The 15400-nt window shown below is 41.3% G+C and overlaps 1 protein-coding gene across 1 annotated transcript in view; it reads right to left on the bottom strand.

The window, feature by feature from the left end:
- Nucleotides 1-4091: 4091 nt before the first annotated feature.
- LOC138671367 (oocyte zinc finger protein XlCOF22-like) overlaps nt 4092-15400 on the bottom strand; it is a 44315-nt gene continuing 33006 nt past the window's right edge. The window contains exons 2-7 of the mRNA XM_069759472.1: nt 14499-14648; nt 14190-14369; nt 13984-14107; nt 13807-13904; nt 13520-13610; nt 4092-5815 (exon numbers count right to left, since the gene is read on the bottom strand). Coding sequence (XP_069615573.1) covers nt 4371-5815; nt 13520-13610; nt 13807-13904; nt 13984-14107; nt 14190-14369; nt 14499-14576 — 2016 coding nt within the window. The 5' untranslated portion in view covers nt 14577-14648 and the 3' untranslated portion in view covers nt 4092-4370. The remainder of the gene's footprint in view (nt 5816-13519; nt 13611-13806; nt 13905-13983; nt 14108-14189; nt 14370-14498; nt 14649-15400) is intronic.

The following is a 15400-nucleotide window of genomic DNA, read 5'->3' as shown; positions in this document are numbered from 1 at the left end:
GGGTCATGGCTGGGTCTTCCAGCAAGACAATGACCCAAAACATACAGCCAAGGCAACAAAGGAATGGCTGAAAAAGGAGCACATTAAGGTCATGGAGTGGCCTAGCCAGTGTCCAGACCTTAATCCCATAGAAAACATATGGAGGGAGTTGAAGTTCGGAGTCGCCAAGCGACAGCCTAAAAATCTTAATGATTTAGATATGATCTGCAAAGAGGAGTGGAACAAAATTCCTCCTGACATGTGCGCAAACCTCATCGTCAACTACAAAAAACGTCTGACTGCTGTGCTTGCCAACAAGGGTTTTACCACCAAGTATTAAGTCTTGTTTGCCCGAGGGATCAAATTCTTATTTTTCACTGCAAAATGCAAATCTACTATATAAAGCTGAATATGTGTGTGTGTGTGTGTGTGTGTGTGTGTGTGTGTGTGTGTGTGTGTGTGTGTGTGTGTGTCCGGGATTGGCATCTGCACCGTCGCAGCTACAGCCACAAAATTTTGCACAGTCACACGTCTGGACCCCGAGAGCGTCATAGGCTATGTTGTGCGGTGAAATTTTAACCCCGCGCGTTCCAATTCACCAAACAATTTTGCCCCTATCTACATAATGGGGAAAAAAGTGAAAGGAAAAGTGTTGGAGGCGTCGCAGCTACAGAAACAAAATTTTGCACAGTCACACATCTGGACCCTGAGAGCGTCATAGGCTACGTTGTGAGGTGAAATTTTAACCCCGCGCGTTCCAATTCACCAAACAATTTTGCCCCCATCTACGAAATGGGGAAAAAGTGAAAGGAAAAGTGTTGGAAGCGTCGCAGCTACAGCCACAAAATTTTGCACAGTCACACGTCTGGACCCCGAGAGCGTCATAGGCTACGTTGTGAGGTGAAATTTTAACCCCGCGCGTTCCAATTCACCAAACAATTTTGCCCCTATCTACATAATGGGAAAAAATGAAAGGAAAAGTGTAGGAGGCAAATTGACAGCTGCCAGATGTGAACAAGGGGGACTTAAAGAATGAGAGCGATGGCGCCAAAGAGTATATACCGTACAGTTGCTAAGGTGGGGCCTCGACATGGGATACTCACCACACACGGGGATATGAACACACACAAAATGCGCCACACACTACCACGTGCTTGAACACATATTACCCTCAGCACACATTTCACCACAAATACACCAACCTCGCCACATAAAAGTCAAAACACAAAAGTCGCCACTCAAAACTCGCCACATGCAAAAACTAGGCTCTTGCAAAACTCGCCACAAGTGCAAAATTCTCCTCATGAAAAACTCGCCACACGCAAAACTTGCACACGCGGAAAAATTGCCACATGCACAAAAGTTGCAACACATGCAAAAGTTGCCTCACACAAAACTTGCACATACTCAAAAGGCACCACACATAATACTCGCAACGCGCAAAACTCGCCATGCGCAAAACTTGCTGCACACAACTTGCTACACTAACCTGTCACATGCAACTCGACACACAAAAAGTTGCTACACGCATGTTGCTACACAAAACTCATCTCACAAAAGTCGCTACATGCATGTCGCCACACGCAACTCAACACACACAACTTGACAAACGAAACTCGCCCTAAAACACACACAAGTCTGGTATTATCCTTCAAAAATAAAAATCTGATTAATAAGCAGACAAACTACAACAATTGCACCATATAGGAAATACGGCAGCTGTCAGTCACATGACCTGTCTATTATGTGTATGTGTGAGCTAATATATACTGCCAGGGGGAGGGCTTCCTGTTGGCTGGGGATTTATCAGGCTGCCAATTTAGCTTACAAATACTGAGGTAAAAATACTGAGCAAATAACGTGTAAACGAGGTCTAATACAGGAGGAGATGACACACAGGTATATACTATATAGAGGGGAGATGACACACAGGTATATACTATATAGAGGAGGAGATGACATATAGGTACATATATATACAGGAGATGACATACAGGTATATACTATATACAGGAGGAGATGACATACAGGTATATGCTATATATAGAAGATGACATACAGGTATATACTATATGCAGGAGGAGATGACACTCAGATATATACTATATACAGGGGAGATGACACAGGTATATACTATATACAGGAGGAGATGACATACAGGTATATGCTATATATAGAAGATGACATACAGGTATATACTATATGCAGGAGGAGATGACACTCAGATATATACTATATACAGGGGAGATGACACACAGGTATATACTATATACAGGAGGAGATGACATACAGGTATATACTATATATAGAAGGAGATGACATTCAGGTATATACTATATATAGGGGAGATGACACACAACAGGTATATACTATATACAGGGGAGATGACATACAGGTATATACTATATACAGGAGATGACATATAGATGTATACTATATATAAGGGAGATGACAAACATGTATATACTGAGGTGATGAGGTGAAAATGAGAGGTGTGAGGTGAAAATGAGAGGAGTGAGGAAAAATAGTGGAGTGATCAGAAAATGACAGATGTGAGGTTGAAATGACAAGTGTTAGGGGGGAATGAGAGGAGTGAGGGAGAAAATGAGAGGTGTGAGGGAGAAAATGAGAGATGTGAGGGGGAAAATGAAAGAAAATGAGAGGCGTGAAGGGAAAATAAGAGAAGTGAGGTGCTATAACTAACCACAGATATTTACTATGCCCAGGCAACGCCGGGCTCTTCAGCTAGTAAATTTATATAATTTATAAAATGTAATTTCCTGGAATTTCTTTTTAATATTCTATCTTTAACTTACAAAATCAGCAAGGGATCAAAAACTTATTTCCCCTACTCTACATCCACATGTGACGCTTCCTACCTCAGTCAGAGATCAGCCACAGACCTGGCTTCCTATTGATGTTCAATATGCCTGAAATGAATGCGGGTCAGTGAAGTTGGCACTGATGGGCGCAGGGTTTGTGTGATGAATCAACCTCACGTGAGCCCCGGGAATGCGAGCTCCGACACTACTGAAATGTCACCAACATAGGATGGGAGTTTGAGTATTTTTGTTTTAACAACACCAAACATAAGGAATGAAAAGGGGTTGTAGTAGTGAACAACACCTTTAAGAAGATACAATTTTCTGTTCAAACATTTCCAATATTCTGAACATGAAAAAGGCTCCTCCCTTGTGTGACTTTTCTAATGTTTATTAAGAGTTGATTTCTAAGCAAAATGTTTCCCACATTAAGAATATACAAAGGTTTCTCCACTGTATGACGGTTTTGGTGTTTTCTAGGTAAAACATTTCCCAAATTCTGAACATCTAAAAAGACTTCTACCCTGTGTGAGTTTTCTGGTGATTAACGAGAATCCATTTCTGGTTAAAATATTTCCCACATTGTGAACATGAAAATGGTTTATCCACTGTGTGAGTTCTCTGATGTGTAACAAGAGCTGATATTTTGTAAAACATTTTTCACATTCTGAACAGGAAAAAGGCTTCTCCCTTTTGTGAATTATTTGGTGCTTTAAAAAATTTAATTTCAGTGCTATACATTTGTCAAGGTGAAAATATATGTCTTTATACTCTTTTGTACATATATATATATATTCTTATGCTGTGAAACAATAAGTTTTTCCCCTTCGCTTGCTAATGCATATGTAATTGTATTTAAGATGGCTGCCAGTATTCACATTTGCTTTAGTTCTTGCCAAGAATCTACTTTCGTTTCTGAAGCTAAAGTATCATTTCTCTGGAAATCGAACCTTAACAAGATGTGGACAAAGGAAGATTCATCAGATGACGTCAGAGCCAACCAGAAGGACTGAATACTAGATACATTGCTTAAACCCCGCTAAACCCCGCCCTCTGCACACCTTCCCCCAATAGATCATATAATATTGTGTATCAGGAAATAAAGTTCAGTTGTTGCTGTGACGTTACACACGAGCATGCAACGAGTTTGAACCAGCATTGTGTCTGACTCATTCTTATCCGGTACCAACATGCTTTTATTCTGATTTGGAATGACTGGTGGATGAAGGGTATTGTCGTGACGACCCCGACACATTTTCCACATCTTAAATATGAAAAAGGCTTCTCCCGTGACTTTTCTGATTTTTATTAAGAAATGATTTTGAAGCAAAACAGTTCCCCACCTTAAGAATATAAAAAGGTTTCTCCACTGTGTGACTGTTCTGGTGACTAAGTGGCGTTTTCATCACAAACCATTTTCCACGTTTTGAACATGAAAGTGGCTTCTCCCCTGTGTGAGTTCCCTGATGTGTAACACGAGTTGATGTCTCTAAAACAGGAAAAAGGTTTCTCCCCTGTGTGAGTTCTCTGATGTTTGATAAAGATTTGATTTCTCTGTAAAACATTTCCTTATTCTGAACATGAAAAAGGCTTCTCCCCTGTGTGGGTTCTCTGGTGCTCAACAAAATCTGATCTATGGGTAAAACCCTTCCCACATTCTGAACATGAAAATGGCTTCTCCCTGGTGTGGGTTCTAAGGTGTGCAACAACATGTGATTGCTGTTTAAAATGTTTCCCACATTCTGAACATGAGAAAGGCTTCTCCCCTGTGTGTGTTCTTTGGTGCTTATCAAGATGTGCTTTCAGATTAAAACATTTCTCACATTCTGAACAAGAAAAAGGCTTCTCCCCTGTGTGAGTTCTCTGGTGGTTATCAAGATGTGCTTTCAGATTAAAAAATTTCTCACATTCTGAACATGAAAAAGGCTTCTCCCCTGTATGGGTTCTCTGGTGCTTAACCAAATCTGATTTATGTGTAAAACATTTCTCGCATTCTGAACATGAAAAAGGCTTCTCCCCTGTATGGGTTCTCTGGTGCATAACCAAATCTGATTTACGGCTAAAACCCTTCCCACATTCTGAACATGAAAAAGGCTTCTCCCCTGTGTGAGTTATCAGGTGACTAAGAAGATGTGATTTTCGGTAAAAACATTTCGCACATTCTGAACATGAAAAAGGCTTCTCCCCTGTGTGAGTTCTCTGGTGTTTATCAAGATATGCTTTCAGACTAAAACATTTGTCACATTCTGAACATGAAAAAGGCTTCTCCCCTGTATGGGTTCTCTGGTGCTTAATCAAATCTGATTTATGTGTAAAACATTTCTCGCATTCTGAACATGAAAAAGGCTTCTCCCCTGTATGGGTTCTCTGGTGCTTAACCAAATCTGATTTAGAGCTAAAACCCTTCCCACATTCTGAACATGAAAAAGGCTTCTCCCCTGTGTGAGTTCTCTGGTGCGTAAAAAAATTTGATTTCTCTGTAAAACATTTCCCGCATTCTGAACATAAAAATGGCTTCTCCCCTGTGTGAGTTCTCTTGTGTCTTACAAGAGATGATTTCACTGTAAAACATTTCCCACATTCTGAACATGAAAATGACTTCTTTGCGTGAGATCTCTGGTGACTAACCAGATGTGATTTCTGTTTAAAAGATTTTTCACATTTGGAATAAGAAAATGTATTCTCCGCTGTGCACATTTTTTGATGTTTAAGAAAAGACTTTTCAAGGGGAAAACTATTTACATATTCAAAACGTGAAAATGGCTCATTTGTTTTAGGAGCGGCTTGTTTTTTCATGCTTATTTTGTGACTTAGATTTTTTTTAGTAGTCAGTAATGAATCAGAAGACATGACATGTCTAAAAGGATCAGATGACAGATCTTTGCTGTGAAGGGATGATGGTATATCTGGAGTAATGGCATTCACTTCAGTTGTATCCTGTGGGATCTCAAGATCTTCGGATTTAAAAATTGAAGATGTCAGCTGTCCCTCTGATCTTCTGGTAGAGTCATTTGCTAAGAAGACAGTGAATTATTATTTTATATAAAATATCTTCAAATTTTATATTTTTCAATATTTCTAGTGTAAAAACGGCAAGTTGTGTTAAGAAACTGAATTATTCACCAAAACAATGACACTTCACGGTCTAACAGAAAACCTCATAGGATAAACTAGTGGAGCGTGGTGTTCAACTGTTTATTCATTCTGCCTCCCAAATATGGAATGAAAAAGCCACCAAAAAAACGTTACGTAGGAGAAAATAATACCAATAAAAACTTTACTCAACTCAGAAAAAAAACAAGCCCCCACTCAGGACCATCATCTCTCAGCGCAAAAAATAGTTACTTACCGATAACGGCATTTCTCTGAGCCCATGACGGCACCACGGAGAGAGGGAATCCGCCCATCAAGGACAGGAAACCTACAGCTAAAAAGGCGGTACATCTCTCTCCCGCATCAGTTTGTTTACAGAGCATGAAGGGAATATCAGGTTAATAATTAAAAAATATTCAACATTACTATAGTTTCAGAAGAGATACCGCAGGATTATTTCTTAAGTACTAGCTTAGTTCCATACTAGTGTGCACACCCACTCGTGAAGGGAGGGAATGTACGGGTGCCGTCATGGGCTCAGAGAAATACCGTTATCGGTAAGAACTATATTTTTCTCTGTCCCCCATGACGGCACCACGTAGAGAATTGCAGAGACTGTACACTTAGGGAGGGACCACCGTTTCCAGAACCCTTTTACCAAAGGTAAGAAAGGTAAGGTCTGAAGAAGAAGTTAGGTCCAACCGATTAAAGAATCGCTTAAAGAATGTTGAGCCTGAAGACCAATTAGCAGCTCTACATATCTGATCAATTGAAGCACTAGCTCTTCCCGCCCCGGAGGCCGCCACTGCCCTCGTTGAGTGAGCTTTAACTTCCCTCGGAGCTGGCACTCCACTCAAGGTGTACGACAGGTTGATGGTATCTCTGATCCATCTTGCTAATGTGCCGTTGGAGGCTTTCTTACCTTTCCGGGGACCCTGAAAACACACAAAAAGAGATCTGTCCTCCCTACACTCCCTAGTGGCTTCTAGGTAATGGATCAGGTACCTTCTAACATGTGAAAGGTGTTTTCCCTCTCATTCTTGGGATTCGGACAGAAGGAGGGAAGGGAAATCTCCTGAAACCTGTGGAAACGAGAGGCTACTTTTGGTAGATAAGCCGGGTCTGTTTTTAGCACCACCCTATCGTCTAAGATCTGCGTAAAAGGTGGGTTAACTGATAAGGCTTGAATTTCATTAATCCTGCGGGCTGAAGTGAGAGCTACCAAAAGAAAGGTTTTGAGGGATAAGATTTTTAAGGGAGCGTCCTCCAAGGGTTCAAAGGGAGATTTAGTTTGGTCTGCGAGAACTAAATTTAAATCCCATTGTAGGGCCCTCCGTAAGGGTAGGGGGTCTAGACCTTTCTGCCGCTTTAATTAACCTGGAACTCCAATGATTTCTTGCTAGGTTGTAGTTAAGACACAAATTGTTTAACACTCAAAGGGGCAATATATATGTATGTATGTATATATATATATATATATATATATATATATATGTGTATATATATATATATATATATATATATATATATATATATATATATATATATATATATATATATATATATATATGTATATATATATATATATGTATATATATATATATATATATATATATATATATATACACATATATATATATATACATATATACATATATATATATATATATATATATATATGTATATATATGTATATATATATATATATATATATATATATATATATATATATATATATATATATATATATATATATATATATATATATATATATATATATATATAGTAAAATACAAGGATATCATACAATAACCATTTAAAATGCCCCAGTGAAAACAAAAGAGGTGAGTGGAAACCACTCGATAGCAGCAAAGCACCAACCACCAGAGCCAGGGACCCAATCCCAAAATAAGAGACGTGGCAAGGGTATATATATATGGTATAACAATCTTTTATTACGTAATGGGGATAACAAATATATATGTGCACATATGGAAGGATATTAAAAGCATAATTACAATAAAATCAATAGATTATAGATGAAAAATATATATCAGTAGATATGCAGTATGCCAAAGAAGGTTAATAACAGGTCTCTCATAAGAATGAACAGTGATGAAAAAATGAATGTTAAAAAATATAAAAAAGTGAATGTCACTAGTGTGTCAAGGAATAAAAAATCACAGAGATATCCGTGAGATAACTGAAAAATTACTGACCCTTAATATAATATATTCTGGCCATGTGGCCAGCACCTTATAAAAAAGGGCAATAGTGCAAAAAAGTAATGTACAAAAAAGGGGGGGCCGGAAAGCACACTGTGCAGGACCATAGGGGATAACCAAAGAAAGTTAGTGACCCATAATATAATATATTCAGGCCATGTGGCCAACACCTCATAACAAAGTGCAATATTGCAAAAGTAGGCAATATATAAAAGGGCCGGACCGCACTGTGCAAGACCGCAAAGGGTAAAAAAATGAGCAAAGGTGACGAAAGCAATGAAATAAGAGAGTACCTGTACCTGGAATGGCAACACATGGTCCAACCAAAGCGCACCCAGACGCGCGTTTCGGATATACAATCCTTCGTCAGGGGTGACGAAGGATTGTATATCCGAAACGCGCGTCGGGGTGCGCTTTGGTTGGACCGTGTGTTGCCATTCCAGGTACAGGTACTCTCTGCTTTCCGGCCCTTTTATATATTGCCTACTTTTGCAATATTGCATTTTGTTATGAGGTGTTGGCCACATGGCCTGAATATATTATATTATGGGTCACTAACTTTCTTTGGTTATCCCCTATGGTCCTGCACAGTGTGCTTTCCGGCCCTCCCTTTTTTGTACATTACTTTTTTGCACTATTGCACTTTTTTATAAGGTGCTGGCCACATGGCCAGAATATATTATATTAAGGGTCAGTAATTTTTCAATTATCTCACGGATATATCTGTGATTTTTTATTCCTTGACACACTAGTGACATACACTTTTTTATATTTTTTAACATTCATTTTTTCATCACTGTTCATTCTTATGAGAGACCTGTTATTAACCTTCTTTGGCATACTGCATATCTACTGATATATATTTTTCATCTATAATCTGTTGATTTTATTGTAATTATGCTTTTAATATCCTTCCATATGTGCACATATATATTTGTTATCACCATTACGTAATAAAAGATTGTTATACCATATATATATCCTTGCCACGTCTCTTATTTTGGGATTGGGTCCCTGGCTCTGGTGGTTGGTGCTAGGTTGTAGTTAAACAAAGCTCGCAAGGCCGCGACCTGGACTTTAAGGGTATTTGTGGCTAGACCTTGCTCTAACCCATTTTGTATGAACTAAAATATAGCTTTAAGCGGGACTCCCTCAGACACAGAGCCTGAGGATGAAAGGAAATTCTTCCAGACTTTACCGTATTGCTTGGTAGTTGTTAGTTTCCTACTTTGTAGGAGGGTTGATACTAGGTGATACTTATGAAAACCCCTTATCTCTTAGTAACCCCCTTTCAAATTCCAAGCTGTCATGTGTAGCCTTGCCACTTGTGGATGTGATACTGGTCTCTGGGAGAGAAGATTGGGCAGGTCGGGGAGTACCCAAGGGTCAGAGATGGACATCCTCCTGACCCAGGAAAACCAAATTCTTTTTGGCCAGAAAGGGGCTATTAACACTACCCGAGTTCTGTCTTTCCATATCTTCCTCAGAACCGGTGGTATTAATGCGATTGGGGAAATGCATAAGCTAGCCTGTAATTCCATGGAATTAGAAATGCGTCTAATGCAACGGGGTTCCCTACTGGAGCTATGGAACACAAGGTGTCCACCTTCAGTTTCAGATTGTTCGCGAACAGATCTATATCTGGCGTCCCCCATTTCTCTGCGATCTGACTGAACACCAACCGGTTCAATTCCCATTCTCCTTCTCTCAGAAAAGATCGAGTCAAATTGAAATTGTCCACCCCTTTTATGTGAAGGGCCGACAAGGACCCTAGGTTGTCCTTGGCTATCTGGCAGATTGATTTTGTTACTTCCATTAGCGACTGGGAACGGGTACCTCCCTGGTGGTTCAAGTATGCTACTACCACTCTGTTGTCTGAGAATATCCTTACGAGATGAGAGTGAAGGGAGCCCAGGAATTCTAACAGTGCAAATTTCACCGCTAGTAGTTCTTTCATATTGGAAGATACTGGTCTTAAGTCGCTCGACCAAGTCCCCTGAGCCACCAAATCGTTTATGTGAGCCTCCCAGCCCATGGGGCTTGCGTCAGTGGTTACCACCTTCGATATTGGGACTACCCATGGGATGCCCCGGGCCAAACTGCTCTCTTTTACCCACCACTCTAGTGAGAGTGTTGTGTTTGACGAGAAAAACTGAACCGACTTTCTAAATTTCCTCCTAGAGAAATTTCCTGACAGGGATCTGCCACTGAAGTTCCCTCGTGTGTAGCTGAGCTCACTGAACTGCAGGAATACATGCGGTCATGGACCCCAGGAGGAACAATGCGTCTCGTAGCGATAAGGAGGGGAGCTCCCTTGCCCGAGATACCAATCCCAACATTTTTTTAAATTTTCCATGGGGGTAGGCGGCACTCTTGATGAATGGAATCTAGCGTGATGCCCAGATATTCCTGAACCTGGCTTGGTATTAACTTGGATTTTTCTAGGTTCAGAAGCCAGCCCAAGTCTTTTAAGGAACTCCTGACTTTCTCCAACTAGGTTTTGCAATGTTGGGGAGAATTGCCAATCACCAGGAAGTCATCTAGGTATGGGATGATTAGAGTGTTTTGTTCTCTTAGGGGTGCCATGACTTCTGCTACTAGTTTGGTGAACACCCAGGGGCCTATGGCGAGTCCGAAGGGAAGAGCCACAAATTGGAAATGTCTTATGACCCCCCTGATTTGGATTGCTACCCTGAGAAATTTCTGGAAGTCTCTGTGAATGGGGACGTGGTAATATGCGTCCTTTAAATCTAGTACTGCCATAAAACAGAGGAGAAACAACATTTTTACCAATGTTTTTATTGTTTCCATTTTGAATGGCTGCACTATTAGGTGTTTGTTTAGACCTTTAAAGTTTATAATTGTCCTGAAGGACACGTCTGTTTATTTCCTGAGGAAAACCGGTGAGTAAAACCCTTTCCCTCTTTCTTGGGGGGGGTGGGGGTAACTTCCAGGAGAAATCCCTTCTCTAGTAGTGCAGTGACCTCCTGTTCCAGAGCTAGTTGATCCTCTACTGAGGATCTCCGGGATGTTAACAGGAAGGATAGTTGAGGCGGAGTGTGAAATTTGAACTTCAGTCCCGACTTTATTAAGTCCAGAATCCAGGCGCTGCTGGTTATCTTCTCCCAGGCTGAGAGGAAGAGGGACAATCTTCGTCCCACCTGGGGCAAGAGTTCATTTTGTTGAACATAAACCCCTTGTTCTTATTCTTTTTATCTTCCCATCTGTCTTAGTGGCGTCCTACGGATGAATCTTTTACTCCGAAAGGGCCGCTTATAGGATGGGTATGAGAGGATGGAGAAGGACTTTTTCTTATCCCCTGCCTTGTCCAGGATATCATCTAAAGTGGAGCCGAATAGGAATTCTCCTTCACAGGGAATGTTACATAGCTTTGATTTTGTTTGAAGGTCTCCCGGCCAGCATTTAAGCCAGAAAGCTCTTCTGGCCACATTGAAGACTGTTGATCTGGCAGCCAGTCTAATAGAGTCTGCAGATGCATCTGCCAGGAAAGGGCTGCCCCTCTCATTACTGGTAAGGTATTTAGCATGCTGTCCCGGGATCTTTTCCCCTTAAGCTGAGATTCTAACTGATCCAGCCAGACCATTAGGGAACGGGAAGTACAGGCAGCGACTACCACTGGTGGCACTCTGATGCGTTATATTTTATAAAGAAAAAATTATTTATTGATGTGCTAATTTTTTCTTTATAAAATCTAATTCATCAGAGTACCAAGTTTCTTCTGATTTTGGACTACTTTGGGCTGGATACCCTACTTGAGCACCTATTCTACATATTACTACGAGTGCCGTGTTGCTCCACTTCGTATTGCAGCGGAGTCAAGCTATCTGCGACCGTCGCCAATTCTAAGGTGAAGAGATCCAGCATCTCACAGAGCCATATTTGCAGCCACATGCCCCAGGGACAGAATAGTAAAAAAGACTTACCAGATTCATCTGTAAAGCCACCCACAGCTTCTATAAAGCTAGAGCTTCCTGCAGAGCATCTGCTCTCAGCATATAAGAGACTATACAGCCCCCCTTCTCCCTGTGAATCAGGATGGCTGAAGGAATGTCTACCCGGTGTCTGCCAGACCCACTGTTAGAGGAAGAGTGCATAGAACTTGATCCACCATCTAGTGAGAAGGCTAGACGTCCCACAAAGCCCACATGGAAAGTAAGGAAGAATCTAGAATCCAGTAAACGTGATCTCCGTGCTATAGCAGAGCTATGGCATAAACTGCTGAGTCACATAGTCGGTCTCAGCCTGCTTCTCTCGAACGACCACCAGAGGGAACCCTTGCACAACTGTGTTCAGATTATCAACTGTATGCAGAAACAGCAGATCAGTACATACCCGTGATACAGAGGCTTAACCCGTCAGTTCCCTGAAAAGAGCTGCAAGCTTTCCAACAACTTAACTCAAAGAGAAAGCATGGTGCGCGATATAAAAGCCAATTCAGCGCTCCCCCTGCTCCTGCAATTCTTCCTGAGCGTGCAGATGCTCCCCTGAGACAACAGGACAGAGTGTTTACCCGCATCCTGCACCCAAGGTAAGTACAATACGCTGCCAACCCTGCATCCTGATCCTCCTCTGTGCACCTCACCAAACCTCAGACACAGAAACATACGTGCAGGCCAATCTGCAGGCAAGTCACCACACTCCGGTCAGTCACACAATTCCAGTCCCATGTGTGGCAGAAACTAAGCTCATTAAGCCAGTTTATGGACTGAACGCCTACACTGCCCCATATGTTCCTGCATTTCCAGGTCAAAGCACAGACTGTATGAACAATGCTACCCAGCCAGCAACGGTCCTTCCAAAATTGGAGAATGCCGAGATGACTGGCTGTGCAACATACATGATTCGGCATGATATAACTAAGACCGGTCTTACCAAGTTTGACGATAAACCTGAGAACTACAGGGGTTGGAAGTGCACTTTTAAAACCACAATCAGTGACCTCGGCATCACCGCCACTGAAGAGCTAGACCTGCTAATCAGGTGGCTTGGGCCACAATCCACGGATCGGGTCAAGAGACTTAAATACGTCCACATCAGTAATTCTCTTACAGGCCCATCATATTTTTCTTCAAATAATTTCCTAACTTATCAGCACATTCTACGTACGCTGTCATTTGGCATTATAGTTTACAGATCTGGGCAGGTAACATCGTCTCCTAAACCCAGGGGGTAGGTGGATCTACCAGGTTATAAGTTCTATAGAAAAGGGCTTTCAATGCCCAAAGTCATTTGAACAGTTTTGGGTGGAGGAGAACGTTGTGGTCTGGAGGCAAAATGGTGATCATGGTAATACGGCCGGACTACACCACCGATAAAGCAGCCATAGCCGGTGACTGAGAAGAATCTGTGACCTCTCTGCATTTAGTGGTTACTACTCACCTGGGTAGCCATATGTGGGAATCTCCTCTTTACACCACTCATCCCCCCTCACATACGTCTCTGTAGCATTAATATGGGTCAGATCTTCATCCTGAAACAAATATTATAAAAGTCACTGACAGATGGAGAAGTCACATCTATGATCAGCTCTAATCCTGCCATCTCCACCGTTCTCATTACACAAGTATAAAACATAATACTGGTGGATAAAACAAGACCGAGCACAAGACCTTCACCGGCGTCTACACATCATAGGGGAGATCTCCTGACACCTTCTCTCCATCTACCTGATGATCCTGAGGAGCATTGGGATCTTCTTGTTTACAGTCCTGTGGAAGAAGAGGACGGGGACATCTCTCTGGTGTTGTCCTCTCACTGGATAGATCTGGAGGAAACACATACAGGGACTGAATTCATTCTATATATACAGATAATTATAGGCCGTGTGTATCTAGTCCTATTACCTGGAGATGTGAGGGGCCGGGGAACCTTCACCATGACGTCCTTGCACAGATCCTTGTGTCCTTCTAAATACTCCCACTCCTCCATGGAGAAATAGACAGCGACATCCTGACACCTTATAGGAACCTGCCACATACAATGATACCGTCATCCCCCGATCTCTTCGTAGCGTTACTGTATAATGTCCCAGCATTCCCAGCACTGTCACCTCTCCAGTCAGCAGCTCAATCATCTTGTAGGCGAGTTCTAGTATCTTCTGGTCATTGATGTCCTCATATATCATGGGGTGAGGTGGAGGCCCCATGATTGGGCTCAGGTGTCTTCCCCATCCCTCAGACACAGGGTCCTGACAGCGATCACTAGAGGTCTTCTTCACCACTGTGTAATCCTGGTTATGGAGAGACACATTAATAAATCTCACTGCAGACATTTCCAGAGTCCTCACCCCTCCAGTTCTGTCCATCTGTTATTCCCATAGATAAGAATGATGTAATGTGACGTCATCAGAATCTCTCACCTCTCCAGTAAGCCGGAAGAGGATCTCTAGGGTGAGGTGTAATATCCTCTCCGCCATCTTGTCTCTGTCCATATCCATCACTGATGGGTAAATCAGGAAAATTCTCTTCTATAGAAGATCTTCACTGAGAGGATCCGATATTGTAGAGACCTGAATGAGAAGAAGATGAGCCGATGTAACGTCATAAAAATCCTGTGTAATAATACAATTACTGGAGATAATAAGGGAAACATATGAGGAGATTTATTATTTTACAATTTCCTCCTTTACATCTACTAATAAATCCTATATATTTAGGCCACAGACAACAAGCAGTTACTTCCTCGGAGTCGGCAGCTGAATATGTTTCTCACAGACTCATCGTCCATAACGCTAATTCTCGTCTCATTTACCGACACTGGAATCGGCATTAGCAATACTGCAGGAGATATTCATTACATGCGACATGAGAAATAACTACTTCATGATGAGGACGACATCTTCATCTTCTACTAGGGCTCTAGAGACATATTCGGCCAGAGTCGGTCACTGACTCCATCACCACCGGCCGTCTACACTGCGTGCAGAATTATTAGGCAAGTTGTATTTTAGAGGATTATTTTTATTATTGATCAACAACTATGTTCTCAATCAACCCAAAAGACTCAAATATCAAAGCTTAATATTTTTGGAAGTTGGAGTGGGGTTTTTTAGATTTGGCTCTTAGGAGGATATCTGTTTGTGCAGGTAACTATTACTGTGCAGAATTATTAGGCAACTTAATAAGAACCAAATATATTCCCATCTCACTTTTTTATTTTCACCAGGTAATAATAATAATAATAATAATAATAATCTTTATTTATATAGCGCCAACATATTCCGCAGCGCTTTACAGTTTAACAGTTTCAAACACAAAAGTC

Source organism: Ranitomeya imitator, chromosome 3 (assembly GCF_032444005.1).
Source record: "Ranitomeya imitator isolate aRanImi1 chromosome 3, aRanImi1.pri, whole genome shotgun sequence".
Taxonomy (NCBI): Eukaryota; Metazoa; Chordata; class Amphibia; order Anura; family Dendrobatidae; genus Ranitomeya; species Ranitomeya imitator.
The sequence above is the reverse complement of the archived record's forward strand: the minus strand, read 5'-3'. Positions and strand labels throughout refer to the sequence as shown.